This window comes from Cucurbita pepo, chromosome LG07 (genome assembly GCF_002806865.2).
Source record: "Cucurbita pepo subsp. pepo cultivar mu-cu-16 chromosome LG07, ASM280686v2, whole genome shotgun sequence".
NCBI classification, from domain to species: Eukaryota; Viridiplantae; Streptophyta; class Magnoliopsida; order Cucurbitales; family Cucurbitaceae; genus Cucurbita; species Cucurbita pepo.
The window spans coordinates 3187153-3214641 of NC_036644.1; the positions used below are offsets into that span (position 1 = coordinate 3187153).

Sequence of the window (27489 nt, forward strand, 5' to 3'; positions counted from 1 at the left end):
AAAACATTTTTAAAAGACTTATATTAGTCTCTGTCTGGTTTAAATTTATGTTATTTATTTTTCGATCCTATTATTTTAATGACTTTATTAGGATTAAAATATTGTAAATTATATGCTTTAATTAATTTAAACAAATAGTTGGAAAAATTCTTTTAAATATTTTAAAATGTAGGTCAGAGTCTGACGTGGAAAAAAGATATTCCAATTATTATTATTTTTTTATTTATATATATAAAAAAAATGATGGCCCTTTCACATTTTCAAGGTCAATCTCTTGACATGCATTTGCTTCATTTTATTTATGGTAATATTTTTTTAATAATTAATTTCTTTTTTTCAGAATTTACATTTATTTAATATTCCCATCACATGCACATTTTTCAATTAATCTTTTACTTTATTCATTATCACACCACTAACCCCAATTACTTTAATTATAATTTATTTTAATTATATCCAAAATTATTCTAAAATACACGTGAATTTACATTCCTACCCTTTTAAAACACAATTTCCATACTAAAAAATTAATTTCAAATAATTTCAACAAATATTTATTAAATATAAAATTAGAAATATTATTGGATAATTTTATAATTTTTTTTGGGGCTAAAAATTGAAAAAAATAGAAGGCCAAGTTAGGCAAGCTACTTGGATGCAGACAACTGGGACAGAGGCGCTGCCAGGGCCGCTGATAGATATGTCGGTGCTGCAGTTTTGCTCGCCGTTCAAACGGGAACGCCCCCTGAGATTCTATACTTTTTCATCGATTTCTTTACCTTTCCGTTATACAAATCCAAACTATTCCTGGGTTTTTTTTTTTACGGGCGTTAAGAAATATGTCTGTAGTCGGCGGAAACAGAGTGGTTGCTCTGTTTTTTTCTACGCTGAAGTTTGATATTAAATAGGATTCCACGAGGAGCCCATTATCCCAAGAAGTGGAAGCGTTTGTTTATTCTAATCCCCAAGTGTGCAAGAACTTGGACGGATTGTTATCGTCCTTGCATACGGCTCTTTGCGATTCCTTCTCTCTTTTTGGGGATTTTAAGACTGTAATGTATGCAGGGAAGTAGAGTGAAGAAGTTGTCGGAGATGGGGTTTCGAGAACAAACGGCGTTGTCGAGACCAGCTTTCAGAGCTCGGGATTCCAGTCCTGATTCTGTCATTTATGCGCTCGAATCCAGTTTTAGTCTCTTCTCCTCTGCTTCTGCTAGTGTTGAGCGATGTTCTTTTGCATCGGAGGCCCACGACCGCGATTCCCTTATCTCTGAAATCTCTCTTGTAAATCTCGTTTCCTTGTATCTTGTTCTTGCATGGATTCAAATGGGGTTGTTTATTTTCGAGTTTTTTTTGGTGGGGTTTCGTTTTTCTGGGTGATTTCTGAGATTATAATCGATTTGGGATAATGGGGTTGTTTATTTCCTAGTTTGTTCTGATGGGGTTTTCGATTTTCCGAGTAATTCCACATGTTGGAAACGATTTGAGGAGATTTCTTTGTATAGACACTGTAATGAAATTAGGGTTTTGTAGATGATTGATGAACAAATATGGATGGAAAAACAGAGGTTTGATTGAAAGCTTTTGTTGTATGATTTTGATTGCAGCATTTGGCAGGGCATGATGAAGATCCAGAACAAAACAAGCCTGCACTAAGCAACAAGCACAGTCGTCTCTATACAAATGGAGAAAAAGCGAAAGGTACAGCTAGTTTTTGAGCTTCGTGGCAAAAGAATAAAAAGAAAAAAAGTAGAATCTCATACCCACAGAAACTTTTAGGCACTTCAAATTCGGTTCTAATTGGTTTTTTCCCAGTTCATAAAGATGAAAGCAATGTCGACTTAGACGACGAGAATCGAACGGTCGATTCAGCGAGGAATTCGTTTTCTCTTGCTCTTAAAGGTATTACAGATCCAACACCTTTCCCTTTCCTCGGTCTTTATCTGCAATGTTTACTTGAACTGGGTTGATTTTACAGAGTGTCAAGATCATAGATCCAGATCTAAAGCTCAATCCAGTAAGCTGGATGAAAAGAAACCTGCTTCGTTGGATCTAAACAACGCTAATACAGCTTCCTCACCTCGTTTAACGGCTGTCAAGAAGAACGTTGTAGTAACGACGCATAAGACTGCAACATTTCCAAGCCCTGGGACGCCGAGTTATCGGCACAATAGCTTTAGTATGCCAAAAGGGTGGAGTTCAGAGCGAGTGCCATTGCAGAACAATGGTGGCCGGAAACATACTAATAACCCTGCATTGCTGACTCTCAACAGCGGTAGAACGTTGCCATCGAAGTGGGAAGATGCTGAAAGGTGGATCTTTAGTCCTATATCCGGTGATGGGGTTGTGAAGACTTCGGCTCAACGTCCTCAACAGCGTCCGAAGTCGAAGAGTGGTCCGCTTGGCCCTCCTGGTACTGCATACTATTCGATGTATTCACCTGCTGCTCCTGCCTATGAAGGAGGGACTTTTAGGAACTTCATTACAGAATCCCCATTTTCAGCTGGAGTTGTATCAACGAATGGTTTGGCTGTTCATTCTGGTGGACATGAAGGGTCCTTTCATGGACAAACAGAGCCCTCCATGGCACGCTCGGTTAGCGTTCATGGCTGCTCTGAAATGTCGGGTCAATTGTCATCAACAACAGGTTTGCAAGAAGGTAAAAGCTGTGCACCAATCATCTTATCTTGCATTATAATTACTTGGACATTTTTTCTTTGTGCAATAGTATAATGGATCTTAATTCTCGAGTAAGGACGTAGCTTAACCGTGTGGATTTAGTATCAACGACATAGGATTACTCTTGACCTTATTGTTGTAATGAAAAAGATGATATCTTGCAGGATCGAGAGAAAACTTGGCTACAGTCAAGAACTCGGGGACAGACGTTTCTCGTGTTGTTTCAAGAAGGGATGTGGCTACACAAATGAGCCCGGAGGATAGCATGCATTCATCTCCAAGGACGAAGTCGTCAATCACTGCCTCCACTTCATCGGCTATGCATATGTTTGAGCTGGGAGCTGTTACTTCTTCTAAGTTGGATATCAGGGACGTGCAAGTCGATAATCAGGTCGCCACGACAAGATGGTCGAAGAAACATAAGGGGTCATTTCCTCGGAAAGATTCTCTCGACTACAAGAGGAAGAACGATGCGGATGTGGCTTCTCGTTGTCCGGATTTAGACATTCCTATCATGGGAAAAAGTATTTCAAAGTATGTCTACCTGCCTGTGTGTCATGTATCTGACTAGAACTAAATCCTACAATTCAAATAAGCATATAAAATGATTGCTGACCGACCTCTCGTTGCAGGGTTAAGCGCGAGGAAGCGAAAATAGCAGCATGGGAGAATCTACAGAAAGCGAAGGCCGATGCAGCTATACGAAAGCTAGAGGTTCGAGCCTTCTATATAATTAACATTTCCTATGGTGATTAGAAATTTAGAAATGTTGGATTATATGTAGTTTTGCTCTTGCTCCTACTCATCGAGCATCGTGCATCGTGCATCAGATGAAGCTGGAGAAGAAGCGAGCGAGCTCGATGCATAAGATCATGAATAAACTGAAATCTGCTCAGAAGAAAGCCCAAGAAATGAGGAACTCAGTGATGGGAAACCAGTCCCTCCAAGATAACAGGACATCTTCTTTCAAGTCTTTATCTTTTAATGGAAGCCGTCATATGAGCTCCCTAAGTGGTTGTTTCACCTGCCATGCTTTTTAGTGCTGCATTCTACCAGGTGACACTTCTTTCTTGGTTAGATCTCTAATGTTCTGTCTCATGTCGTGTTTTCTTTCTTGGTTAGATCTCTAATGTTCTGTCTCATGTCGTGTTTGTTGCTGCATTTGGAGCTCGATCAACACTCGATCTCCTTTTTACATTCATGTTAAACAATTTCGATATAGCCACAATCTTTTGTTGTATAGGATTAAGAGTTAGGTGTCACAATTGCACTTCACTTGCGATTGTGCGACATTCACACCCAACACTAAGTGGGTCAAACCAATTTGTATTCGCGTTGCATACGGTCGGGCAACGTATGCCAAGCTATTGGCCCTGTTTGAGAAGAAGGTTTTTGAGAGGTTTGAAAGTAAGAATAAGAGCAGATTTAAAAGCAACCTTATATATAAGCAAAAGGTACCAAAACGGCTTAAATAAAATTTAATGGGTAGGGAGAATTTGACAACTAGTCACATCCTCTATAATACATTTTGAGGCGATTCAAGTCTGGTAGGCTTAGACATGATTTTGCCGCACGGTCATACCAAATCAGGAGAGGAGTTGACAACTAGTCATACCCCTTTGTAGTACATTTTCAGGCGATTCAGGTCTGGCAGACCTTGACAAGTAGTCGTACAAACAAAAAATATAATAGTAAGACAATACAACATGGAATTAAATAAAGGGTTCAGTGTGACATGGCATGCAGCCACGGGCAACACGCCGNACTTCACTTGCGATTGTGCGACATTCACACCCAACACTAAGTGAGTCAAACCAATTTGTATTCGCGTTGCATACGGTCGGGCAACGTATGCCAAGCTATTGGCCCTGTTTGAGAAGAAGGTTTTAGAAAACGAGGCAGAGAGATTTTTGAGAGTGAGTTTGAAAGTAAGAATAAGAGCAGATTTAAAAGCAACCTTATATATAAGCAAAAGGTAACAAAACGGCTTAAATAAAATTTAACTTTCTGGGTAGAGAGAATTTGACAACTAGTCACATCCTCTATAATACATTTTGAGGCGATTCAGGTCTGGTAGGCTTAGACATGATTTTGCCGCACGGTCATACCAAATCAAGAAAGGAGTTGACAACTAGTCACACCCCTTTGTAGTACATTTTCAGGCGATTCAGGTCTGGTAGACCTTGACAAGTAGTCGTACAAACAAAAAATATAATAGTAAGACAATACAACATGAAATTAAATAAAGGGTTCAGTGTGACATGGGCATGCAGTCACGGGCAACACGCCCTGGATGAGCATGACCGTGACCATTGGACTCCATATATATAGTTTGTTCTTGAGCATAACAGAAGTTTTGTTTCGTTTCNAAACGGCTTAAATAAAATTTAACTTTCTGGGTAGAGAGAATTTGACAACTAGTCACATCCTCTATAATACATTTTGAGGCGATTCAGGTCTGGTAGGCTTAGACATGATTTTGCCGCACGGTCATACCAAATCAAGAAAGGAGTTGACAACTAGTCACACCCCTTTGTAGTACATTTTCAGGCGATTCAGGTCTGGTAGACCTTGACAAGTAGTCGTACAAACAAAAAATATAATAGTAAGACAATACAACATGAAATTAAATAAAGGGTTCAGTGTGACATGGGCATGCAGTCACGGGCAACACGCCCTGGATGAGCATGACCGTGACCATTGGACTCCATATATATAGTTTGTTCTTGAGCATAACAGATCAAAAGTTTCCAATGAATGTTGATCAATGCAATCATGATCTTGTTTTGACAGATAGATTCGAAATATCAAACTGATGAATGGCGTGGGATCAACATTGTATAGATCAACATCAAACACGGTATCGACGCAGTTTTGTTGTGGCATGGGCTAGCTGTTCTTGTAAAGAATTCAAGTGAACTATGTAACATTCATAGCCAACTTCATTGGAGCTGAAGTAACAAAAGCTTGTGTAGCTTACTTCTATGGAGTCGAAAAGTTCGAGTTTTCGTTAACGCTTGTAACTATAGTAACCCTTCTCTCTCTCGTTTGTTGTTTTGTGTTTAATACTAAGTTTTATTTCAAATTTATAATTTAACCTTGATTTTATATAAATATACAGTTTTTTTTTTTTTTTTTTTTTTTTTTGTTATAAAAGAAAAAAGTTTTACACGAGTGGCCCGCACGTATAGATCTATGGAGTCACGTGCGAAACTCTAGAAAGAGAATATATAATATTATTATATATGGTTTAGGGTTTATCGTACGAAGCGAAATGATTGCACGACAAAGATATTATGAAACTTTCAAAAATTGGATGTTTTTCCTTTTTAATTTTTTTAAAAAATTTACCTTTTACCACTCTTTACTGTAAATAGTTATTTGAAGGGAACGTTAATTTTTTAACCTTTTACCTTACCGTCAGTTAAATAATGGTTCGTATTCTTACCACAAAATAATAAGAGGAATATTTCGGTAATGGTATCCGCTTTATAATATGACACGAGTTTAGTTAGTTGAGACATCTAGGACTGTTCATGTGACATAAACAACTCAGAACTTGAATTTTTTAAGAATTGAAAATTTGGTTCAGTTTTCGTATTGAAATTTATTTGGTTAAGTCAACCCAAAATAAGTTTATAATTCGACCCAGTAGTGTACTGTTCTAAAATTGTTGTGAAAATGAAAAGATGTTAATGATGCTTGCTACTTGTAAATGTTTTATGTTTGAGTTTCATGAGATTTTAGTTATTTGTGACATCCAAGTAAAGAAGAAGTACATGAATTCACCGAGATTGCATATGAATGAGAGCGATCCTGAGAATAAGATGACTAAAAAAGACTTAAAATAAATGAAACTTATTACTTATACCAATAAGGTGCATCCTATTTTCAGTGACTCAATCATGGGAACTCTATAGTTAAACGTACTTTATGTTGGTATCNAAATGATTGCACGACAAAGATATTATGAAACTTTCAAAAATTGGATGTTTTTCCTTTTTAATTTTTTTAAAAAATTTACCTTTTACCACTCTTTACTGTAAATAGTTATTTGAAGGGAACGTTAATTTTTTAACCTTTTACCTTACCGTCAGTTAAATAATGGTTCGTATTCTTACCACAAAATAATAATAATAATAATAATATATATAACAAATTAATAAGAAGAATATTTCGGTAATGGTATCCGCTTTATAATATGATAGGAGTTTAGTTAGTTGAGACATCTAGGACTGTTCATACGACATAAACAACTCGAACTTAATTTTTTAAGAATTGAAAATTTGGTTCAATTTTCGTATTGAAATTTGTTTGGTTAAGTCAACCCAAAATAAGTTTATAGTCCGACCCAATAGTGTACTGTTTTAAAATTGTTGTGAAAATGAAAAGTATTTAACATTTGTAATAGATGTTAATGATGCTTGCTACTTGTAAATGTTTTATGTTTGAGTTTCATGAGATTTTAGTTATTTGTGACATCCAAGTAAAGAAGAGGTACATGAATTAACCGAGATTGCATCTGAATGAGAGCGATCCTGATGATAAGATGACTAAAAAAGACTTAAAATAAATGAAAGTTATTACTTATACCAATAAGGTGCATCTTATTTTCAGTGGCTCAATCATAGGAACTCTATAGTTAAACGTACTTTATTTGGAGTAACTTTATGTTGGTATGTGAGATAGTCTTCACACTTATAAGTGAAAGTAAAGTACTCCTCTCACAGGAGACTGTCGGGGTCATTCGGATTTCGAATCCTGATTATTACAAATGTAGTTTTTCAGATTATTATTATTATGATTATAACGATTACAAATAGAATGATAGATTAAGCTTAAGTCATTCATAATCTTGTGATATTTAACTTTTTTCAGCTTTTTCAAGTGGATTTATTAAACTATAATAGTAGGATCTTTCTCATTCGAATGTGATATTGGTTCGTTCATGTACTTTTTCAATCATAGCAACCATCTTTTAACCGGACAAATTCGAAGCCCAAAAAAGTAGATCCAAAGTTGATAAGCCCAAAAGTTTTTAGAAGTCCAAGCCCACATGCCCATAGAAAGCTCATAGTGAGCTCTCCTAGAAAATGGTAGACCGGTTGAGTATTTTTAAAAGCAGCTCTCATTCCGAACAAAGAAAGAGATGACAACAGTGGTGCGTTGCCTGAGGACGTAGAGGAACTACTTGCTAAGAGTCTTTTTTAGTCTTCAATTCCTATTTATTGCCAGAGAAGATAGTGTTTTAAGTGACTAGACATGGACAAACACAGAGAAGGAAAGATCTCAAAGGGATCAGATTTCTCATATTATATATAAAAAACATTGATTCTAGCTCCTCATCCCTGGAGAATCCGAGCGAAAGAAGAGAGCAATAAACATAAGGTAGGATAACTAGTTTCGTTCTTTTGATTGTCCCAGGGCCAGTCAAGCCAATTCATTTTAGATCGATTACGCTTAAAGGTGAACACTTAGTTAAGACAATCCGAGTCTTCGTCACAACACAAATGAAATTTTAGAAGTATTTATTAAAGAATCTATTTTTATTAATTGAATAAAGAAACAAAGATTAAAGTAATATAATTAGATAGGGATTGTAAGTCAAATCAAACAAATAAAATTATAAAGACTTATTTTTTATATATTTTTGGTAAAATTATAAAGTCAAAGATCATCACATGCATGCATTATTACATGGTTTAAAAAAATGCTTGAAATTATGCTTTACTTTACTAATCTCTCACCAATTTCCACGAAATAAATAAAATAATATATATAAATAATTGAATTCAACAAAAACAAAAAACATCCAAAAGACAAATTGGCCCCTCTGGACACAATTATTTTACCAATCAGCCATTAATTATGGGCCAAATCACAAATCAGACTAAAAAAATATACGTAATCCATTATTAAGACTAATAATATTACAATCATGAACGGGAAAAATGTAATTTTAAATTTTAATTATATTATTATAAATTATTAATTTGAAAATAAATAATAATAATAATAATAAAGTCCACGTCCATTCACGTGTTGCTGCCCGTAAACCAACCTGTATTGCACTACTCGGGCAAACGGGCAGGCAGCTGAAACCCCGTTTCTGTCGCTTATTCCTCTATTGCCCTTTCCCGTTCCCTGTTTGGATGCCGCTTTCGAGCTGTCGCAGTTTGGAACTCCTAGACACCTCAAGAACAAAGAAAACAAGTACTGATTTAATAAATGATGAAGTGATTGATTATCGATTTGGATTTCGTTTTCAGCTGACTGTGCAATTCTTGAGCGACATGGGAACGTTGAGTTTCTTCGGATCGAAAATTATGGGGCAATCGATGTGTCTGTAGAATTTTGGCTTCACTAATTGTCCCAATACGTAGGCTCTGGATCTGATCACGAAGCTCAGTTTCAATGGCACTGGAGTTATAGGAGTTCCGGCGGGGCTGCTCAGGCTTTCTCCGCTTCCGTACAGTGGGATTCTTGTGCCGATTACATTGATGGTGAGAGATCTCTGACTCTTCCGTGATTGATAGAAATTCTTAACCTGCAAATTCCAATAATTGGTTCAGATTCGATGATGAGAAGTTTGGGGGTTAGGGTTAGGGTTTAGAGAACTTACGGCTCCTGATGCGATTGAGATTTCGAAATAGGTTAAATCGACGGGAGTTGAAGAGACATGGACGCCGAAGAATGTTCCGGTGTTCCTAAATGTGAGTTTCACTGTGGAATTCACTGAGGCCATGTCGGTGGCGACGCCGGTGAAATCTGAACCGGCTTGGACTTTGAATTGATTGAATTTAATGCTCTGCAATTGACGGAAATTAAATCGCTCGCTCTGAACACAAACAAAAAGCCCTAATTCCAAAAAAGAATTCGACGCCGTACCTTCATTGTGACCTTGGGCTTCATCGGCCTGCTAGCACCCCAGAGAATCAAAGCGAAAAGAGAAAACAGAACAAAAAATCCCAAAACGAAAGCGAGGATATAGCAGCGACGAGTAAGAGATCTCTCCCGATCTTCATCTTCGAGAAGACCTTCCTCTTCAATAACATCGCACTCCTTCCATGGCTTCTGTCCCTTCCGATGGCCGCCGCGAGAGACGTCATTGGGAGAGATCTTCCTGGATCCAGGTTTGAGAGATCCAGAGAATCTGCTGGAGGAAGACTCTCTGGAGTGACGGCCGACGGAGGAGCGAGAATGGGGAGGGGAATCCATGGGACTAGTGAGAACAGGAGTAGAGTGAAACGACGTCGCAGTCTTCTCTCCATCGTTAGAATCCCTGGAAGGGCTCTGAACGTAGTAAACCGGACGGCGGGGAGATCTGGTGGGAGAAGAGAGCGCAATACTGGTGACTTCGGAGTCGGTTTTGGCGTGCATTGTCGGAATTTGAGAAGGATTCCGGCGGGTCAGTTTGAAGAAGGCAGTGGAGCTCAGCAGTGAGTTGAAGGGAACGGCATTGGAGAGGAGGACGCGTCTTTGTGGAGTTGAGTTAAAAAGTGGGGAAGGGTAAAAAGGGAAAGAAGAATATCTGGCGTGAGGTTGAAGAAGGAGATTTTGGGGATGGAATTTATTTAGTGACAGCTATGATACAGTTGGCACCGCCACCAGGAATCTTCATTATTGAACACGCAAAACCTTCCAATTACACACAAATGTTTTTGTATTTATTTTGTTTTAATATTATACACAAATGTTTTGCATTTTCCAACCATAAAACATACTATACTCAACCATTATTTATTTATTTATTTATTTATTTATTTATTTCAAACTTAGAATAAATCTCGTAATCTCGTAGTCCCTATGTTCTAACGTGTGAATTAGGGGCGTGGAACTTTATCACGGTCATGTTTGTCTATGACATGTTGCCTACGACTGTATGTCGAATATCTAGGACGTGTTGTCCATGACCATATGCTTGTTCCAAACTCCTTTTACTTACTTTCATGTTAGATAAGTCTTTACTGTTCTTGTTGTGTCAATAGGGAGGTATATGACCGGTCACCAAAATCATGTATATACTTGTCAAGGCTAAAATGTCCAAAAGGTACTATAGGGGATGTGACTAGTTGTCAATTCTTCCTACCCGGGTTATATGCTATTAAAATCATTATTGTTACTTATTTGCATTTAGTCTATAACATTATTTTCTTTCAAAATTATTCTTAACGTATTTCCTCATTCATGTTTTCTAAGACATTTCTCTCAAACGTGATTCAAGGCTCAGCATACGCCGATATTGTCCATAAAGTCCGAATTTCACACGACTAACTTGTTTGATAGGTTAGAACAAATGTCGCACAATCCCTGTCCTGCTACCGTAAAAGTGTGATTGTGACATGAGCGCCTCCTGAAGTGCCTCTTAAGCTGCCCTAATCAATTGTATATTGGGGTTTTGATAGGGGATAATCCAAGTTAATACCAACATGTGGAGTCCAATTAAATGTTGTAATTGTAACGTGCAACTAAAAAATAGGTACATAAACGACTTGATCACGTCTGCTTAAGAATGGTTCTGAGAATATGATGATTAAGAAAAAAAAAAAACTTAAAAAGAACCGATAATTACCACTTCTACCAAACAGAGCACATTTCCTTTGACGTGTTTGGCTTGGAGCAATTGTACGTTGGAAATAATTTTTAAATATTATTATTTATTAATTTAGATAAAAGGAACTAATAAAACCCATATCGTTGTTTTTCTTTAGTCCACGTGATTTTAAATAAAACCTTACATAATAATCCTCATTGTGATGTCGTTGTCGTCTTCATTTAAAATATATATATATATATATATATATTTCCTATGGATTTTTTTTTTAAAATATCATATTTTCATAAATATTCAATATTTGATTATGTAACACCCATAAATTTGAAAAAAGTTTGATGATGTAACACCCATAAATTTGAAAAAAGAAACCCTAATTTTGTCGTCTTTCATTCCGCGCACGGTGTTCAGGGTCTCAAGTCACAACGCAAGGCTTGATGGTTCACATTGATTGAAAGAGCTACAATTCAATCAAACGTGGGATCTCACAATCTATCTCCTTGGGGCCCAACGTCCTCACTGTCACATCGTCTGGTGACTGGCTCTAATACTATTTGTAACGGTCCAAGCCTACCACTACCAAATATTGTCCATTTTGGCCTGTTACGTATTGCCATCAGCCTCACGATTTTAAAACGTGTCTGCTAGAGAGAGGTTTCCTCTCCAACCAATTTAGGATCTCATAATCCACCCCTTTGGAGGGCACATCGTCCGGTGACTGGCTCTGATACCATTTGTAACGACCCAAACCCAAACCCACCACTAGCAAATATTGTCCGTTTTGACCCGTTAAGTATCGTCATCAGCCTCACAATTTTAAAACGTGTCTGCTAGAGAGAAGTTTCCTCTCCAACCAATGTGAGATCTCACAATCCACCCCTTTGGGAGGCACACCGTCCAATGACTGGCTCTGATACCATTTGTAACAGCTCAAACCCACTGCTAGCAAATAATTGTCCGTTTTGGCCCGTTACGTGTCACCGTCAGTACCACAGTTTTAAACACATCTGTTAGAAAGAATGTTTCGTTCTCCTTTCCAACCAACACGGGATCTCACACAAACAAACAAACAAACATTCTACAGACTGGCACAATACAACAATGGAGTGTAGTTTGCACAATACAACAATGGAGTGTAGTTTGATTGATGATAATGTGAATTGGATATACAAGTTCATGCAGAAGCCTCCCTGTCAGGAAAAGCGCTACATCACCTTAGAGTGTGAGGTTGTCGAGGCTGCTGTTCTTCATGTTCTTGCTTTCTCCATACATGTCGGCTTGCTTGAGTTGCTCCACTTTCATACCCGCTGCTGTCTCCAGATTCATTCACAAGCCTTTCCATGAGCTTTTCCTTTAGCAGCGATCGACCTGGTTGTTCCCGTCCCGCTCTACGATCCTGAAACATTTGGGGCCAGACAATAGTGGATCATAAGACGTAGAGAATAATCATGAGTTTATAAGTAACGAATATATCTCCATTGGAACGAGGCCTTTTGGGGAAGCTTAAAAGAAGAGCTTATGCTCAAAATGGACAATATCATATCATTGTGGAGAGTCGTGGTTTCTAACAAACAAAAACCACGTAGGGTAAAAACATTGTTAACTCACATCTCGGAAAGGGAACTCATCAGCTTCAAGCATATGAATTACATGCCCCATTTTAGGCCTCTTCTGAACGTTAGGATCCACGCACCGTAACGCGACTAACAGAGCACGCTTTAGCACCCTCGACGAAGGCTTCTCGGGCAACTTAGGATCCAGAACTCCCTCGGTGTTCCGATTACTAACCATTGATTTAAGCCACTCAACCAAGTTGACCTGAATGTTAGATCCATGGCCATGAAGGGTTAGGGGGAAATAGGAGCCTGGACTGGCTTAAATATGGTAAGTGAAAACAAACCTCTCCTGAAGGGCGGCTATAATCTACTGGATTTCTCCCTGAAATTATCTCCATAATGAGGATACCAAAGCTATATACATCACTTTTTTCATTCAACATGCCAGTGCTAGCATACTCGGGAGCTACATAGCTACAACACGACCCAGATGGCAACGCTAAGGTACTCGGTCGGGATCATGAATTCAAAATTAGAAACCAAGCGATACGTAAACTAACCCGAAAGTTCCCATCACACGAGTTGTTACATAACTCCTCTCTGATCCAAGAAGCTTAGCAAGGCCGAAGTCGGAGACTTTTGGATTCCATTGCTTGTCAAGCAAAATGTTACTCGACTTGATATCACGGTGAACAACCTTAGGCTCGAGCCCGTCGTGGAGGTACGTTAACCTACGATTTTATGCAGTTAAAACCATGGCAAGAACCTATAGATCAAACAATGTAGAACGTACCCTTTTGCTGTTCCAACAATTATGTTCATTCTAATGTCCCAAGGGAGAGGGCTAGAAAGCCCAACTTCTCCATGAAGCCACTGTTCTAAGTTTCCGCTATCGACGTACTCGTAAATAAGCATCCTACAACAAGACAAGCAGTGACTAATTAAAGGGTTGATCATGAGTTTTTATAAGTAAGGAATACATCTTCACGGGTATGAGGTCTTTTGGAGAAACCAAAAGCAAAGTCATGAGAGCTTATGCTCAAAGTGAACAATATCATACCATTGCGGAGGGTCGTAGTTTCTAACATGGTATAAGAGGCATGCCCTTAACTTAGCCATGTCAATAGAATCCTTAAATGTCAAACAAACAAATTGTGAGTCTCGAAGGTGTAGTCAAAAGTGACTCAAGTGTCAAATAAATGGTGTACTTTGTTCAAGGGCTCTGAAGGAGTCCAACTTCAATTAAAGAAAGGCTATTCGAGGGCTCCATAGACCTCAGGAGAGGCTCTATGGTATACTTTGCTCGAGAGGAGGATTGTTGGGAGTGAAGTCTCACATCGGCTAATTAAAGGGCTGATCACGGGTTTATAAGTAAAGAATACATATCCATTGGTATGAGGCCTTTTGGAGAAACCAAAAGCAAAGTTACGAGAGCTTATGCTCAAAGTGGAAAATATCATACCATTGTGGAGCGTCGTAGCTCCTAATATAGTATCAAACATGCCATTAACTATTAACTTAGTCATATCAATAGAATTCTCAAATGTCGAACAAAGAATACCTGTGAGCTCGTTCAGCACAATAGCCAAGCAAACGCACCAGATTCTTGTGTCGAACGCGTCCAATTGCTTCCACTTCAACCTTAAACTCCTTCTCAGCCTGTCCCCTGATCAAACTCAGTAGTGAATCCTTGTAAACTAAGATCAAAACTCGTCCTACAATGGCATAACTGCAAGAAATTACAAGTTTCTGATGAAAGAAGAAGAAGAAGAACCTGTTATTGAGCAAGTTTTTGATGGCTACCACAGTGTTGTCCTCAAGAACACCACGGTACACAATTCCATATCCGCCTTCACCAATGACATGATCATCCGCAAAGCCATTAGTAGAACACTCAAGCTCTCTGAGAGTATACCTATGTCCCCAACCCAAATGCGAAACCACCGACACCTGCTCACCGGACCGAACCTCTCCACTACCGTGACACGAACCGCCGTCCCTCTCCGGGAACGAAATCCGGCGATCCTTCCCAATTTCAATGTGGATTCTACGGCGTCCATTACCTGGGCTCCCTTGTTCCGTCTGAAGCTGTTCTGCCTCCGGCAAGGACTCAGGGTCAGAATGAATCGAGCTGCAAGAATGGTCGATTCGTATTTCCTGGATTTCCTTCGAGACATTTGGGGTAATGGGGTTCAAAGAGGGCTTAGATTTAGACGCCCTGTTGCGCCTGACAATGAACCACAACGAAATGAAGAACAGAACGATAACAATGGCGGCACCCACGCAAATTCCCAGAGCGACCCACAACCGCAAACCAAAAATGGAGATCCTCCTCGAGAGCTGATCGTTCAAGAACGCATAATTAGACATTTCCCCCTTCCTCCTCCTTCTTCTTCTCCACCTCCCCTTCTACAAATGATATCAGGAAATGAGGTGGGGTTCCGCCATTTTTATGAACCAACCCCGTCTCCATTTCAGATTCTTCCTCTGCAAATTTCTTTTATACAGGGATTCCAGTAAAGAAGCCAATGAAACGAACCCGAATCGTTAAGAAAACAGAGCAGTGAGGAGGGCTTTTGTTGTATGTGATTGTGATTGGAACAATAATGGTGATGAATTTGGTATAGTTGGAGATTTTGTTTTTGTTGGTATGTATAAAGATAGTGATCACGGACTTGGGAGAAATCCGGAAGTGGAGAGATTAATTAGAGTAGTAATCTAGTTTAGACTACTTAATTACTTGCTAACTACCATCATAATTTGTTTTCTTTTCTCTTCTCTAAATATTGCTTAAATTATTAGTAAATTACATTTTTATCATAATATGCATATAAATAACTAAAAAGTTATATTATAAATTTGGTATTATAGCTAAAAAATTATTATAATTTAAATATGTTTTGATAAAACTTTATAAATAATTAATTCCAATTCATCACTAATTATAACATTTAAATTATTAAAACTAGATTCAAAATGATAGTGTTCATTAAAGCCTGCTTTAATAATAATAATAATAATAATAATAATAATAATAATGAAAATAATTATGGGTACCTGGTTGAGTAATAATTGATAATAAATAGTATGAGTTAATGTTACATAATTAATAGAGTTTGACTGTGTCTTCAAATGCCTTTAGTCTTTCTACAGCACCAAACAGGGGTACCCTCCTTTTTAAGGGCACCATCAATGGCCAAGCCTTTTCTTTTCCCTTCCTCTTAAGGGCACCAAAGTTCCATCTTTAATGATATGCCCTTCCCCTTTCTCATATAAGACACTTTATCCCTCTGGCAGATGGGTTCACATCAACTTGGGCTTCTCACTTGTCCTTGTCCTTGTTTTTGAAGGGGCAATCTTTTTACTAACGACCCTAGCCCATCATTACCATATTGTCCTCTTTGGGCTTTCACTTTCGGGCTTTCCCTCAAGGTTTTTAAAACGTATTTGCTGAGGAGAGGTTTCCATACCGTTGTAAAGAATGTTTCGCTCCCCTCTCCAACCGATTTGAGATCTCACAATCCACCCCATTCGAGGACGAGTGTCCACACTGGACCCTGAAGGACGGTGGATTGTGAGATCCCACATCGGTTGGAGAGAGGAGCGAAACATTCTTTACAAAGGTGTGGAAACTTCTCACTAGCAAACGCGTTTTAAAAATCTTTAGAAGAAGCCCAAATGGGAAAGAGGACGACATCCGCTAGATCAACAGAGCATTACAAGGCACTCAACAGCAGCATATGAACAAACTTAAATGGGCATTATGATATAATATGAAGGATATCCTGCAAGGAGCCAGCATAGTTTTTGTTTTTGTGTTCTTGACAGCATTACAAGGAAAAATAAGGACCACCACTTTTGCTTCTCCCCAAAAACATTTGGCAGCTTCTATATCACCTTTCTTATCAGATAGATAAACCAGAAAAGCTAGATTTCTGCATTTCTATGTTTGGCTGTGTAATACTTGACGTTTCTTTAACATATAGAGTCTAAAGGATAAATCTATGTTAAACTATTCTACACTAGATTTCTGGTGAGTGTAAGAATCTATGATCATGTTTTTAGTTCAAAATCTGCAAGGAACGTAAAGGAATTGCTTCATTAGAATGTCATACTCTAGTGAGCAGCTTCCTACGACGCGTTTGCTGAGTCCTTCCGTGTTTGAGCGCAGCAATCTAGCTGCGTGGCTGGTTGGGCTTCCTACACATTTGCAAGAAAAACATTGGTACCAATCCCATAATCCATGAAGAAGTTTGTTAATGTTCTTGTTGTGATTACCTTGAAATTAGAGGAAAGGTCGAACTGTCCATCGTAAGCCTGAATCGCTGATTCAAACCCGAATGTGGTTTCTGAGGTTGTGATGTTTGGTACAGAAGGGATGGCTAGTGACTGATCTGAAAGGCTGCATTTATTGGAAAGATTGAATGTCGATTGCATTGGACACCCTTCGTTGCCGGGAGACAACGCGTTTATTCCTCTTCTGGATGCTAGAAATGCATTTCCTACGTCGAAGTCCAACCCCATCTGAGGTAGTTGCACTGGCTGCAGCATTCCTGGCAAGCACATCGGTTGCAAACTCGAGCCATTTCTCATCGATAACATCTGCAATGCCAAACGTCAATGATAACAAGGTTAAATCTGTTCATACTCGTAGTTGCTCCAGACATTACACAACAAATATAGCCCGAAATGAGCGAAAACGGGGAAAGTTTACACAGTAATGATCAAGAGAGGAAGTTTTCCTGATCATCGTTTCTGAGGTTGCACTTGTCGAATCCGTGAATTATATCATTATCAAATACGAGTCCACCGTGCAATAAATTTTGAGACATGTCTTCATTCGAATTGCATACAAAATCCCTACAATTTGAGAGTTTTGCATTGAAGAGAAAAAACTCTGCCATAAACAGAGAGATCAGGATAATTTCAGTATCAACCATCTTCTCTTGAGAATCTTGAGAAGTAGAATTTTGGTTATGCCAGGAAAAAGGTCAAATTATCCATCATCATGGTAACAGAAAGGGTGAAAGTAATCCGACACCGAGTGATGGCGCCCTTGGGCTGATTTCATATCAATTTGGTATCAGATTTTTTCTTGGGTTAACTCCTTATCACCACCGCTAGCAGATATTATCTTCTTTGGGCTTTCCCTTCTAGGCTTCCCCTCAAAGTTTTAAAACACGTCTCGTAGGAAGAGGTTTCCACATCCTTATAATCAATACTTCGTTCTCCTCTCTAACCAATGTGGGATCTCACAATCCACCCCCCTTGGGGCCATCGTCCTCGCAAGCACACCGCCGGTGTTTGGCTCTAATACTATTTGTAACAACACAAGCCCACCGCTAACAAATATTGTCCTTTTTGGACTTTCCATTCCGAGCTTCCCTTCAAGGTTTTAAAACGCGTCTAGTAGGGAGAGGTTTCTACACCTTTATAAGCAATGTTTCATTCTCCTCTCCAACGGATGTGTGATCTCACAAGAACCATGGGAATTGAAAAAAATTCAACCCTTAGAGACAATAAATTTCATAATCGTGCGAAAATTCAGAGGGGGTTTTCGCCATAAATCTGAAAGGTTCGGCCAGAAATAAACTTAGAATACAATCCTTCAATCTTTCAAAGTTCTCTAAATGGTATGCAACCCTGAATCAAGAAGCCTGGCACATTTTACTTGACTCATATCTAGTGGACAAAAAGAACATTACATTTTTTATACATCAGCACATAAGATTTTGTAGCCCAGATTCATGGACTGTTTGTAATTAGTCTCTAATTCAATGAACAAGATCATATAAACAGAGATGATTCCATAGAAAAGTGAAAACGATATCAAATTCTCAGATCCATAACCCCAAAAGAACAAAAGACACCCACCTGAACTTGAAGTTGAAGCTGCTTCAAATACTCAATTGCTTCATCCAACATTGACGCTTTGTCCGTCTGTCAAAAGCATAACTCCTTGTAACTCTACAAAAAGTGAAAATATCATCATCTTGAATTTGACAAACATACCTTGTTTGAATTGGGAATTAGATTTTGAAGGGCTTTCATTTTCTCATTGATCCTCCTCCGTCGTCTCTGTCCCACCCACCAACAACATCAGTAAAAGTTAAGCAATCAAACGCTCTTAGTATAATCTTTGCTTAGACAACCAGGGACCCAATTTGAAACTGACCTTCTCCGACATATTATGGACCTCGGCGCTTCTACTTCTCTTCGATGAACTTCGAGGCAGATCAGTACTGGATGGAGCTTCAGGCACATCGGCACCCTTCAAAAGAGGATCAAATTAGCTTAAAACGAGCAAAAACTTCATGTGGGTACTGGAAAAAAATGGCGAAAACTGAGAAACAGAAGACATATATTGAAGATTCGTATGAATTACCTCGCTATCACAGCTGAAATCCCCAAGATCATTTTCAGATGAAAGACCTCTTCTCTTGAACGGCGCATTTGTATCAGAATCGACAGCGACGGAGGAAGAAAACACGTTATTATCCGAACTTTCTTTGACGAAATCCCCAGGATCCGACAATTTCACGGCGGCGCAAGTGGAGTTCACAGCCAAATACGAAGCATCGCCAAATCTAGAATCCAACTGAGCGTGATTCAAAACACGACTCAACTGAAACCGAGTCTGGGGAAAATCAAGCATGCAGGACAGTCCAGCAACAGAGGTGGACTCCTCCCGCCGCCGCGAAAACAGAGACGAAGAGTGCCAAGGAGGTTGAGAATGCAAGAACGGCATGAACTTGTTCTTGAAGGAAACACAAGAAGGGGAAGAAGCAGAAGAAGTGGTGGTTTGAAGATGCTGATTGATGAAGGAAGAGAAATTTTCAGGGTCATGAGGCAAACCAACAACATCCGAAGAAGGGGATGTTCCATACAGATCCGCCATGATTGAAAGGAAAGATCAAAAGGGGTTGCAAGGAAGGAAGAAGAAAGAAGGATTACGTTGGGTTTGTTGGAAATTGAAGTGGAAATTGTGCGGAAAAACGGTTTGGAGTGGAAGAAAATGGAGATTTGTTTGTTATTGCATTGCTTTGTGTGTACTTTTTCTTGGATTCCGTCTTATCTTATAGCGAATGGATGATTTGTGGGGTGGAAAGCAAAAAGAAGGATTAAGGATTTTCATTAATGGGGTTTTTCTGAAGCTTTTGCACACTTCTGGTCTGCCTCCCGAGGATCAACTTCTCGCCTTACCTTCTTAATCATACCCCTCCCGCCTTAATCTTCTTTTTCTCCTTCAGATCCCACTAATGCCTTCTTTTTCAAAATTCGGCCCATTATTTCTTTTATTTACAAACTTTTCCCAAAACGGAGGATTTGTCTTTTACCTAATTTCCCTTTTTGTTCTTCTTTTATAATTATGTAATTAATGCGACTCCTTGCTTTTATGCTCTTCCTTTTTTTTTTTTAGACAAAAATATGTGAAATAAAACGGAGAATATTTTATAAACTTTTATTCAAAGTATTAACAAAAATAAATAAAGAAATAAAACTATTTAATTTTAAATATGTGAAAATAACATTACCTTTAAATATAAAAATAAAAATAGGTTATCAATTAAATATGCATAAAGTTAGTTTGGAACATAGTATTAAATGAATCAATATGGTTTAAAATGTTAATTATTTTATATTTAAAAACTTATTTAAAAATATTCAAATATTGTATTAGGCATGTTCATAAAATAGAAATCACCTAACTTAGTTGGGAAGGATAAACATATTTTCTTTATATGGAAAATAAAAGTAGTTAATAAATAAAGCATTAATTTTTAATTATTAAAAATTGCAGTAAAGGAAACAGTACTAAATGACAGCATGGCAGTCTTATAAAGTCAAACACCTAATAATTATCTATCATTCCTCTTATCCCCACCAAACGTCGCCGTTTCGGTCTCCCTCTACACTCTACACTTCCCCAATTAATTAAAAAATTCAGAATTGCTTCAGATATTATAAATGATAAAAATGTTAAGGGTGAAAGTCTCGAGACCTCAATTTCATTCATCCAAAACCTAATTTTTAGGTATTAATTATGTGGGTATTTATAGTCTCCCCCCACATAATGAACTTCCCACCCTTCAAATGTCTACTAAAAAATGTTACAGCCACCGACCGTTACGACGCGCCCCTGCGCATTCCTGATCAGGTAGGATAGGATGTCAGAACCCCATCCAAAATAAGTATCTTAAAAATTTGATAATCTCACCAAATCTCTATGTGAATGAACTCCCTCTTACGGTTAAAAAAGAAAGTAGTTAACACGCTCCTTTCTTTTAAAGATTGTAAACTCCTTCAATCAGGTTGAGCTTGAGCCTTCCGATTCATTCAACTTCGAAAAAGGTTACGTGTAGGATGTCAAATGAAAGAAGGAATGGGACTAGCCTTGCGAGCTACCAAGCTGCTCTACCCCACGAAGAACTGTGAAATGTCCACTATAAGAAGTTACGGTCATGTTTGGCAGGTAACTCCACTGTCCTTCACATATCCACTAAAAGGAGATTATGGTCATGATTGACGAGTGGTATCTCTCCATTGCGCTTCAAATATCCAATACAAGAAGTTATGAAATTAAATCAATAATTTATTGTCTTCAAAGTTACAGCAACATCTACCCATGATGAATAATCCCTACAATTTCTAACACGTCAAATAGGAGTGAAGGCATAATGGATCGTTAATTTACATTAGAAGAAAGATAATATATGATTAATAATGATGATAAAGAAAAAAAGTATGAAGATCATTCTCATTTTATCTCCTTTATCAACACTTAATCTGTGATGTCCTACATTGGTTGGGGAGGAAAACAAAACATCATTTATAAGGANCTTTTTTTTTTTTAGACAAAAATATGTGAAATAAAACGGAGAATATTTTATAAACTTTTATTCAAAGTATTAACAAAAATAAATAAAGAAATAAAACTATTTAATTTTAAATATGTGAAAATAACATTACCTTTAAATATAAAAATAAAAATAGGTTATCAATTAAATATGCATAAAGTTAGTTTGGAACATAGTATTAAATGAATCAATATGGTTTAAAATGTTAATTATTTTATATTTAAAAACTTATTTAAAAATATTCAAATATTGTATTAGGCATGTTCATAAAATAGAAATCACCTAACTTAGTTGGGAAGGATAAACATATTTTCTTTATATGGAAAATAAAAGTAGTTAATAAATAAAGCATTAATTTTTAATTATTAAAAATTGCAGTAAAGGAAACAGTACTAAATGACAGCATGGCAGTCTTATAAAGTCAAACACCTAATAATTATCTATCATTCCTCTTATCCCCACCAAACGTCGCCGTTTCGGTCTCCCTCTACACTCTACACTTCCCCAATTAATTAAAAAATTCAGAATTGCTTCAGATATTATAAATGATAAAAATGTTAAGGGTGAAAGTCTCGAGACCTCAATTTCATTCATCCAAAACCTAATTTTTAGGTATTAATTATGTGGGTATTTATAGTCTCCCCCCACATAATGAACTTCCCACCCTTCAAATGTCTACTAAAAAATGTTACAGCCACCGACCGTTACGACGCGCCCCTGCGCATTCCTGATCAGGTAGGATAGGATGTCAGAACCCCATCCAAAATAAGTATCTTAAAAATTTGATAATCTCACCAAATCTCTATGTGAATGAACTCCCTCTTACGGTTAAAAAAGAAAGTAGTTAACACGCTCCTTTCTTTTAAAGATTGTAAACTCCTTCAATCAGGTTGAGCTTGAGCCTTCCGATTCATTCAACTTCGAAAAAGGTTACGTGTAGGATGTCAAATGAAAGAAGGAATGGGACTAGCCTTGCGAGCTACCAAGCTGCTCTACCCCACGAAGAACTGTGAAATGTCCACTATAAGAAGTTACGGTCATGTTTGGCAGGTAACTCCACTGTCCTTCACATATCCACTAAAAGGAGATTATGGTCATGATTGACGAGTGGTATCTCTCCATTGCGCTTCAAATATCCAATACAAGAAGTTATGAAATTAAATCAATAATTTATTGTCTTCAAAGTTACAGCAACATCTACCCATGATGAATAATCCCTACAATTTCTAACACGTCAAATAGGAGTGAAGGCATAATGGATCGTTAATTTACATTAGAAGAAAGATAATATATGATTAATAATGATGATAAAGAAAAAAAGTATGAAGATCATTCTCATTTTATCTCCTTTATCAACACTTAATCTGTGATGTCCTACATTGGTTGGGGAGGAAAACAAAACATCATTTATAAGGATGTGGAAACCTTCCCCTTGCAGACGCGTTTTAAAGCCTTGAGGGGAAGCTCGAAAGGGAAAGCTCAAAGAGAACAATATCTGCTAGCAGTAGATCTGGGTCGTTACATAATGAATAATTGAACTTTCCTCCATCTTTACATAATCACCAAAGTCGACCAAGCTTCGCTTGGCTGCGTGTGAATCCGGCACATGATGAAAAAGATCTTCCTGTCAGCGTGTTTAAGCTTTAGAACTAAATGTCTAACCATCTAGATTTTCTTCTCCTCTTTCCTTATTTCAAATCTTTGTCCAACAAGACTACTAAACCAGGAGGAGAGCCCAGAGAAAGCAGGATTGCAACATCATCAACAAGACTTGATCCGAGCTGCAAGCCCCCCAAGTGTCAATAAGCTGGAGAACAGGTTTGCTCCAAGCAAGATGACAGAGTTTCTAAAACTGTTTCTGATTGACCACTTTGATCCTATAGCAACCAGAGCTGATCCTATAGCATCTGATCAAGCCTTAATCAATGCTTTAAGATAATTTTCTGCTTATCTGACGTTTTAGTATGACTGGTATTGTTCATACGTGAATTGTTCACTATTTGTAGATTAGCTAGGAGGGAAACAAATATGTCAAGCTTTTATGAGTGTAGTAAAGATTGATGTGGAGAAATTTGATAGAGTGATGCACTTAGGCGTGTGGCAAGAGCAGGTCAGTGATGTGCTGATACAACCTGGATTACACAAGGCTTTGAAGGGAAGATTGAGTGGTGATACTTCTGAAAAGCTAAGCATTGATTCTAGTCCACTGGCAGTTTTAGCAAAGGTTCAAAAACGTCTGGCATGAGTGATGAAGAATAGGAGGACTTAGATTAGCAAGGGCAATCAAACTAAATTGGCTAAGAATATTCTTTCAAATATGCATGACATTTTGATAGCCAAAGAGCTTTGAGAGAAGCTTGAAGCAATGTATTAGGCAAAGAGCATCTCAAATCAACTATACTTAGAAGGAGCAGTTTCACACGGTGTGGATCGAGAACGGTATGAAAATCTCATATCATCTAAGTGTTCTCAATGGCATTGCCTCCGAGATGGAGGAGATTGAAGTGAAGATAGAGGATGAAGATAAAGCATTCAAACTTATCTAACCACTTTCGCCTTCCAAAGAAGCTTTAAATTTTGTTGAGGCTACAAGTAAACTTCGATTAGTGGAAAGAAGGTTGAAGAGTGAAGGGTGCACTTCACATGATGTAACGCCCCAGATCCACTGCTAGCAGATATTGTCCTCTTTGGACTTTTCCTTTCGGGTTTCCCCTCAAGGCTTTAAAACGCGTCTACTAGGGGAAGATTTCCACACCCTTTTAAATGGTGGTTTGTTCTCCTCCCCAACTAATATGGGACATCACACTAGTAGCTAGCAACAGGAAGAAGAAAGACTTTGGGCAAAAGAAAGGCTGCTGGGAATATAGACCATCCAAACACATAAAAAAGAGATATCCTAACCTAGCAGATTCATCAAAGGGCTCTAGGTTGGACGGTAACGTTGTCTCTCTCACCAGAAGAGAAGATGACTGTCTCTAAATAGAGATAATTCATCCTCACGGTATGTCCATGTTACCATGATAAAGGAGGTGGTATTACCGATTCCGCCACTTAGCACACGCCCATTGGCTTAGTGGTCGTGCAAGTGTGTGTGATAGAAATTATGTCGATGACTGAAGAACATCTGGTGAGTCAAAGTGGGTGGAAGTTGCACCATAAATTTCAACATGGTCCCTAAACTATAAAACGTATCTAATAATTCCATAAACTTTCAATTTTGTATCCAACCAGAGATGGAACTTTCAATTTTGTGTTAAATAAGTCACCAACTCAACCAAGCATAGAGGGATTGTTGCAGGAATCAAAGTGTGAGATCTCACATCAGTTGGAGAGTGAAACGAAACATTTTTTATATGGGTGTGGAAACCTTTCCCTAACAAACGAGTCTAAAGAGGACCATATTTGTGTTGAGGATTATTGGGAGTGAGTCCCACATTGGTTAATTTAGTGGAAAATCATGGGTTCAAAGTGAGGAATACTATCTCCCATTGGCATGAGGCCTTTTGGGGAAGCCCAAAGCAAAGCCATGAGAGCTTATGCTCAAAGTGGACAATATCATACCATTGTGAAGAGTCGTGATTCTTAACATGGTATCAGAGTCATGCCCTAAACTTAGTCATGTCAATAGAATCCTCAAATATCGAATAAAGAATTGTGAGTCTCGAAAGTGTAGTCAAAAGAGACTAAAGTGTCAAACAAAGGGTGTACTTTGTTCGAGGACTCTAAAGAAAGGAGTCGAGCCTCGATTAAGGGGGGGCTATTCGAGAGCTCCATAAGCCTCAGGGGAGGCTTATAGTATACTTTGTTCAAAGGGAGGATTGTTGAGGATTATTAGGAGTGAGTTCCACATTGGTTAATTTAGTGGAAGATCATGGGTTTATAAGTGAGGAATACCATCTCCATTGGCATGAGGCCTTTTGGGGAAGCCCAAAGCAAAGCCAGGAGAGCTTATGCTCAAAGTGGACAATATCATACCATTATGAAGAGTCGTGATTCCTAACAATTTGTTAGTGGTGCGCTTGGGCTGTTACAAATGGTATCAGAGTTACGAACTAGGCGGTGTGCCAACGAGGAGGTTGGGCCCTAAGTGGGTGGATTGTGAGATCCCACATAAGTTGGAGAGTGGAACAAGACATTCCTTGTAAGGGTGTAGAAACCTTTCCCTAACGGGCACGTTTTAAAATCTTGAGGAAAAGTCCACAATGAAAAACTCAAAGAGGGCAATATCGACTCGGATGGGGATGGGTTTGGACTTGTACACAGAATCATTCAGAACATTTTTTTTCCCTATGAAACACATATAATGAGAAAGGCAGCAAGGGTTCCAAAGTCAGCAATATCAACAAAACAATCGAAAGGATAGTATACACCATTACTTAAAATCAAATCAGATAAGGATTGTAACTGTGGGAAATCAAACAACATAAAAATAAAAATTAAACCAAATATTCAAAGTCAATTACCTCAAAAAGTAACAATGTAAGCAAGAGAAAGTAAATTTTCCCTCAAGAAAAGAGTATAACACAGTAAAGAAAGTTTCTCACCAACGCTAACCCGAAGAAAGAAGATTTCAGAAGTCGTCGTCGCTGCCGTGCATGAAGGAAAGAACAAACGCCGTCGCTGGAATTCGCTGTCACTAATGCCGTCGTCTGGCAACCAGAAGTGGTTGCTTTGCCCAAGGTTGCAGCGTTGCGCGAGAGGAGACGGCGTGCGTGCGTGCGAGAGGGGGAGAAAGGAGGCGAGGGAATTAGGTGATTTCTTTATTGGGGGTAACATTGTAATTTCACAGTCTCAAAAGTCTAATTACCAAAGATGTTTGGATAATGGTTGAAAATGACCCAAAAAGATTTTGACTTTAGAAAATTGTCCCATTTCTAAAAAGTAATTTGCATGCTCTTTTTAGCTTATTTTATTGTATTTTCTTAATTTTAGTTCATATTATTTTTGTCTTTATTTATTAATTGTGGTAAATTAACTCTTTTCTAAAAAAAAAAAAAAAAAAAAGTTTGTGACACTGAGAGTCAACAAACCAAGAAGTGAAGTTTGTGACACGAGAGTCAACAAACCAAGAAGTGGTTTTCAATTGTTTTTACAGATACAAAGAGACTCCTCAATATTGAGATCAGCTAGAAGCGCATCGAAAGACCTAAAGTCAATCTCAACCTACATCATTGAGTTTGCGAAAAGTCGGTTGATAGAGACGTCAACCAATTGAGTGGGGGAGAATGTCACGGTCATCCTCGTCCAAGGCATGTTGTTATGGCCGCATGCCGGATGTCACGGTCATCCTCGTCCAAGGCATGTTGTCTATGGTCGCATGTCGGATGTTCCGGTCATGCTTGTCCAGGATATGTTGTCCATGGTCGCATGCCCGTTCTAAACCCTTTTTACATGCTTCATCTTAGATAGGTTTATCATGTCTACGCCCGCGCAGGGGATATGACTAGTTGTTACTTCTTCCTACCATTATTTAGCCAGTGGTGTTCCTCTATTTCTTATAGTCATGTAAAGTTGTTTTCTTCGATTCTTTCAAATCGTTTTCAAATGTATTTCCTCGCTCACGTTTTCTGAAACATTTATTGCAAACGTGACTTGAGGCCGAACATACACCAACGTCGTTGCGACGTTCGAATTTCTCACGTCTAACTTGTTCGCTGGGTTAGAACAAGTGTCACACAATCGTTGTCCTGCTACCGCAATAGTGCAATTGTGACACTATGCACGAAGAAATCCTATAACATCCTGCACTCCTAGTTTGTGTTCGATAAATTTAGATTTCTTGTGGGAGAGCATTGAAAACTCTCAACTCGAAACCATGGTTCCAATAAGCTACGAAAAAGCTATA

The 27489-nt window shown here is 38.2% G+C and overlaps 4 protein-coding genes and 1 long non-coding RNA gene across 6 annotated transcripts; 1 reads left to right on the forward strand and 4 right to left on the reverse strand.

Annotated features, from left to right (window-relative positions):
- The first annotated feature begins 616 nt into the window (after positions 1 to 616).
- On the forward strand, positions 617 to 5699 carry LOC111798989. 2 transcript variants are annotated; one of them, XM_023682362.1, is made up of 8 exons: positions 617 to 1281; positions 1605 to 1698; positions 1813 to 1899; positions 1976 to 2656; positions 2841 to 3210; positions 3309 to 3390; positions 3507 to 3732; positions 5470 to 5699. In XM_023682362.1, the coding sequence occupies exons 1-7, from the start codon at positions 1060 to 1062 to the stop codon at positions 3714 to 3716; spliced, it is 1746 nt and encodes a 581-aa protein (XP_023538130.1). In that variant the 5' UTR covers positions 617 to 1059; the 3' UTR covers positions 3717 to 3732; positions 5470 to 5699. The 2 variants fall into 2 exon arrangements, with proteins under 2 accessions (XP_023538130.1, XP_023538131.1); XM_023682363.1 differs by having other exon boundaries at positions 1822 to 1899.
- Positions 5700 to 8491: 2792 nt separating this feature from the next.
- LOC111799156 lies at positions 8492 to 10298 on the reverse strand. Its single transcript, XM_023682575.1, has 3 exons — positions 9565 to 10298; positions 9299 to 9484; positions 8492 to 9223 (listed from the first exon to the last, which is right to left on the reverse strand). The coding sequence occupies exons 1-3, from the start codon at positions 10054 to 10056 to the stop codon at positions 8942 to 8944; spliced, it is 960 nt and encodes a 319-aa protein (XP_023538343.1). The 5' UTR covers positions 10057 to 10298; the 3' UTR covers positions 8492 to 8941.
- Positions 10299 to 12440: 2142 nt separating this feature from the next.
- LOC111798598 (probable serine/threonine-protein kinase At1g01540) lies at positions 12441 to 15452 on the reverse strand. The gene is made up of 7 exons (XM_023681845.1): positions 14561 to 15452; positions 14348 to 14452; positions 13580 to 13702; positions 13347 to 13517; positions 13131 to 13260; positions 12839 to 13048; positions 12441 to 12626 (listed from the first exon to the last, which is right to left on the reverse strand). The coding sequence occupies exons 1-7, from the start codon at positions 15154 to 15156 to the stop codon at positions 12441 to 12443; spliced, it is 1521 nt and encodes a 506-aa protein (XP_023537613.1). The 5' UTR covers positions 15157 to 15452.
- Positions 15453 to 16527: 1075 nt separating this feature from the next.
- On the reverse strand, positions 16528 to 20049 carry LOC111798599 (transcription factor SPATULA-like). Its single transcript, XM_023681846.1, has 6 exons — positions 19172 to 20049; positions 18962 to 19057; positions 18799 to 18864; positions 18661 to 18726; positions 17065 to 17388; positions 16528 to 16986 (listed from the first exon to the last, which is right to left on the reverse strand). Exons 1-6 carry the CDS (start codon positions 19682 to 19684, stop codon positions 16918 to 16920), a joined length of 1134 nt encoding a protein of 377 aa, XP_023537614.1. The 5' UTR covers positions 19685 to 20049; the 3' UTR covers positions 16528 to 16917.
- Positions 20050 to 22201: 2152 nt separating this feature from the next.
- LOC111798293 lies at positions 22202 to 26355 on the reverse strand. Its single transcript, XR_002815681.1, has 2 exons — positions 26189 to 26355; positions 22202 to 22770 (listed from the first exon to the last, which is right to left on the reverse strand). It is a non-coding gene; the product is annotated as an uncharacterized LOC111798293 (long non-coding RNA).
- Between the last annotated feature and the right edge of the window lie 1134 nt (positions 26356 to 27489).

Coding starts and splice junctions, on each gene's coding strand:
- LOC111798989 (XM_023682362.1), top strand. CDS start 1,060: ATGCAGGGAAGTAGAGTGAAGAAGTTGTCGGAGATGGGGTTTCGAGAA. Junction 1,900..1,975: donor GTTTTCTCTTGCTCTTAAAG/GTATTACAGATC, acceptor TTGATTTTACAG/AGTGTCAAGATCATAGATCC. Junction 3,211..3,308: donor ATGGGAAAAAGTATTTCAAA/GTATGTCTACCT, acceptor CTCTCGTTGCAG/GGTTAAGCGCGAGGAAGCGA.
- LOC111799156 (XM_023682575.1), bottom strand. CDS start 10,056: ATGCACGCCAAAACCGACTCCGAAGTCACCAGTATTGCGCTCTCTTCT. Junction 9,485..9,564: donor AGCCCAAGGTCACAATGAAG/GTACGGCGTCGA, acceptor CGTCAATTGCAG/AGCATTAAATTCAATCAATT. Junction 9,224..9,298: donor TCTCAATCGCATCAGGAGCC/GTAAGTTCTCTA, acceptor TGGAATTTGCAG/GTTAAGAATTTCTATCAATC.
- LOC111798598 (XM_023681845.1), bottom strand. CDS start 15,156: ATGTCTAATTATGCGTTCTTGAACGATCAGCTCTCGAGGAGGATCTCC. Junction 13,518..13,579: donor ATTGTTGGAACAGCAAAAGG/GTACGTTCTACA, acceptor ATAAAATCGTAG/GTTAACGTACCTCCACGACG. Junction 13,261..13,346: donor CGTGTGATGGGAACTTTCGG/GTTAGTTTACGT, acceptor GTCGTGTTGTAG/CTATGTAGCTCCCGAGTATG.
- LOC111798599 (XM_023681846.1), bottom strand. CDS start 19,684: ATGGCGGATCTGTATGGAACATCCCCTTCTTCGGATGTTGTTGGTTTG. Junction 19,058..19,171: donor ATTTCAGCTGTGATAGCGAG/GTAATTCATACG, acceptor CCTCTTTTGAAG/GGTGCCGATGTGCCTGAAGC. Junction 18,727..18,798: donor TAATTCCCAATTCAAACAAG/GTATGTTTGTCA, acceptor TGCTTTTGACAG/ACGGACAAAGCGTCAATGTT.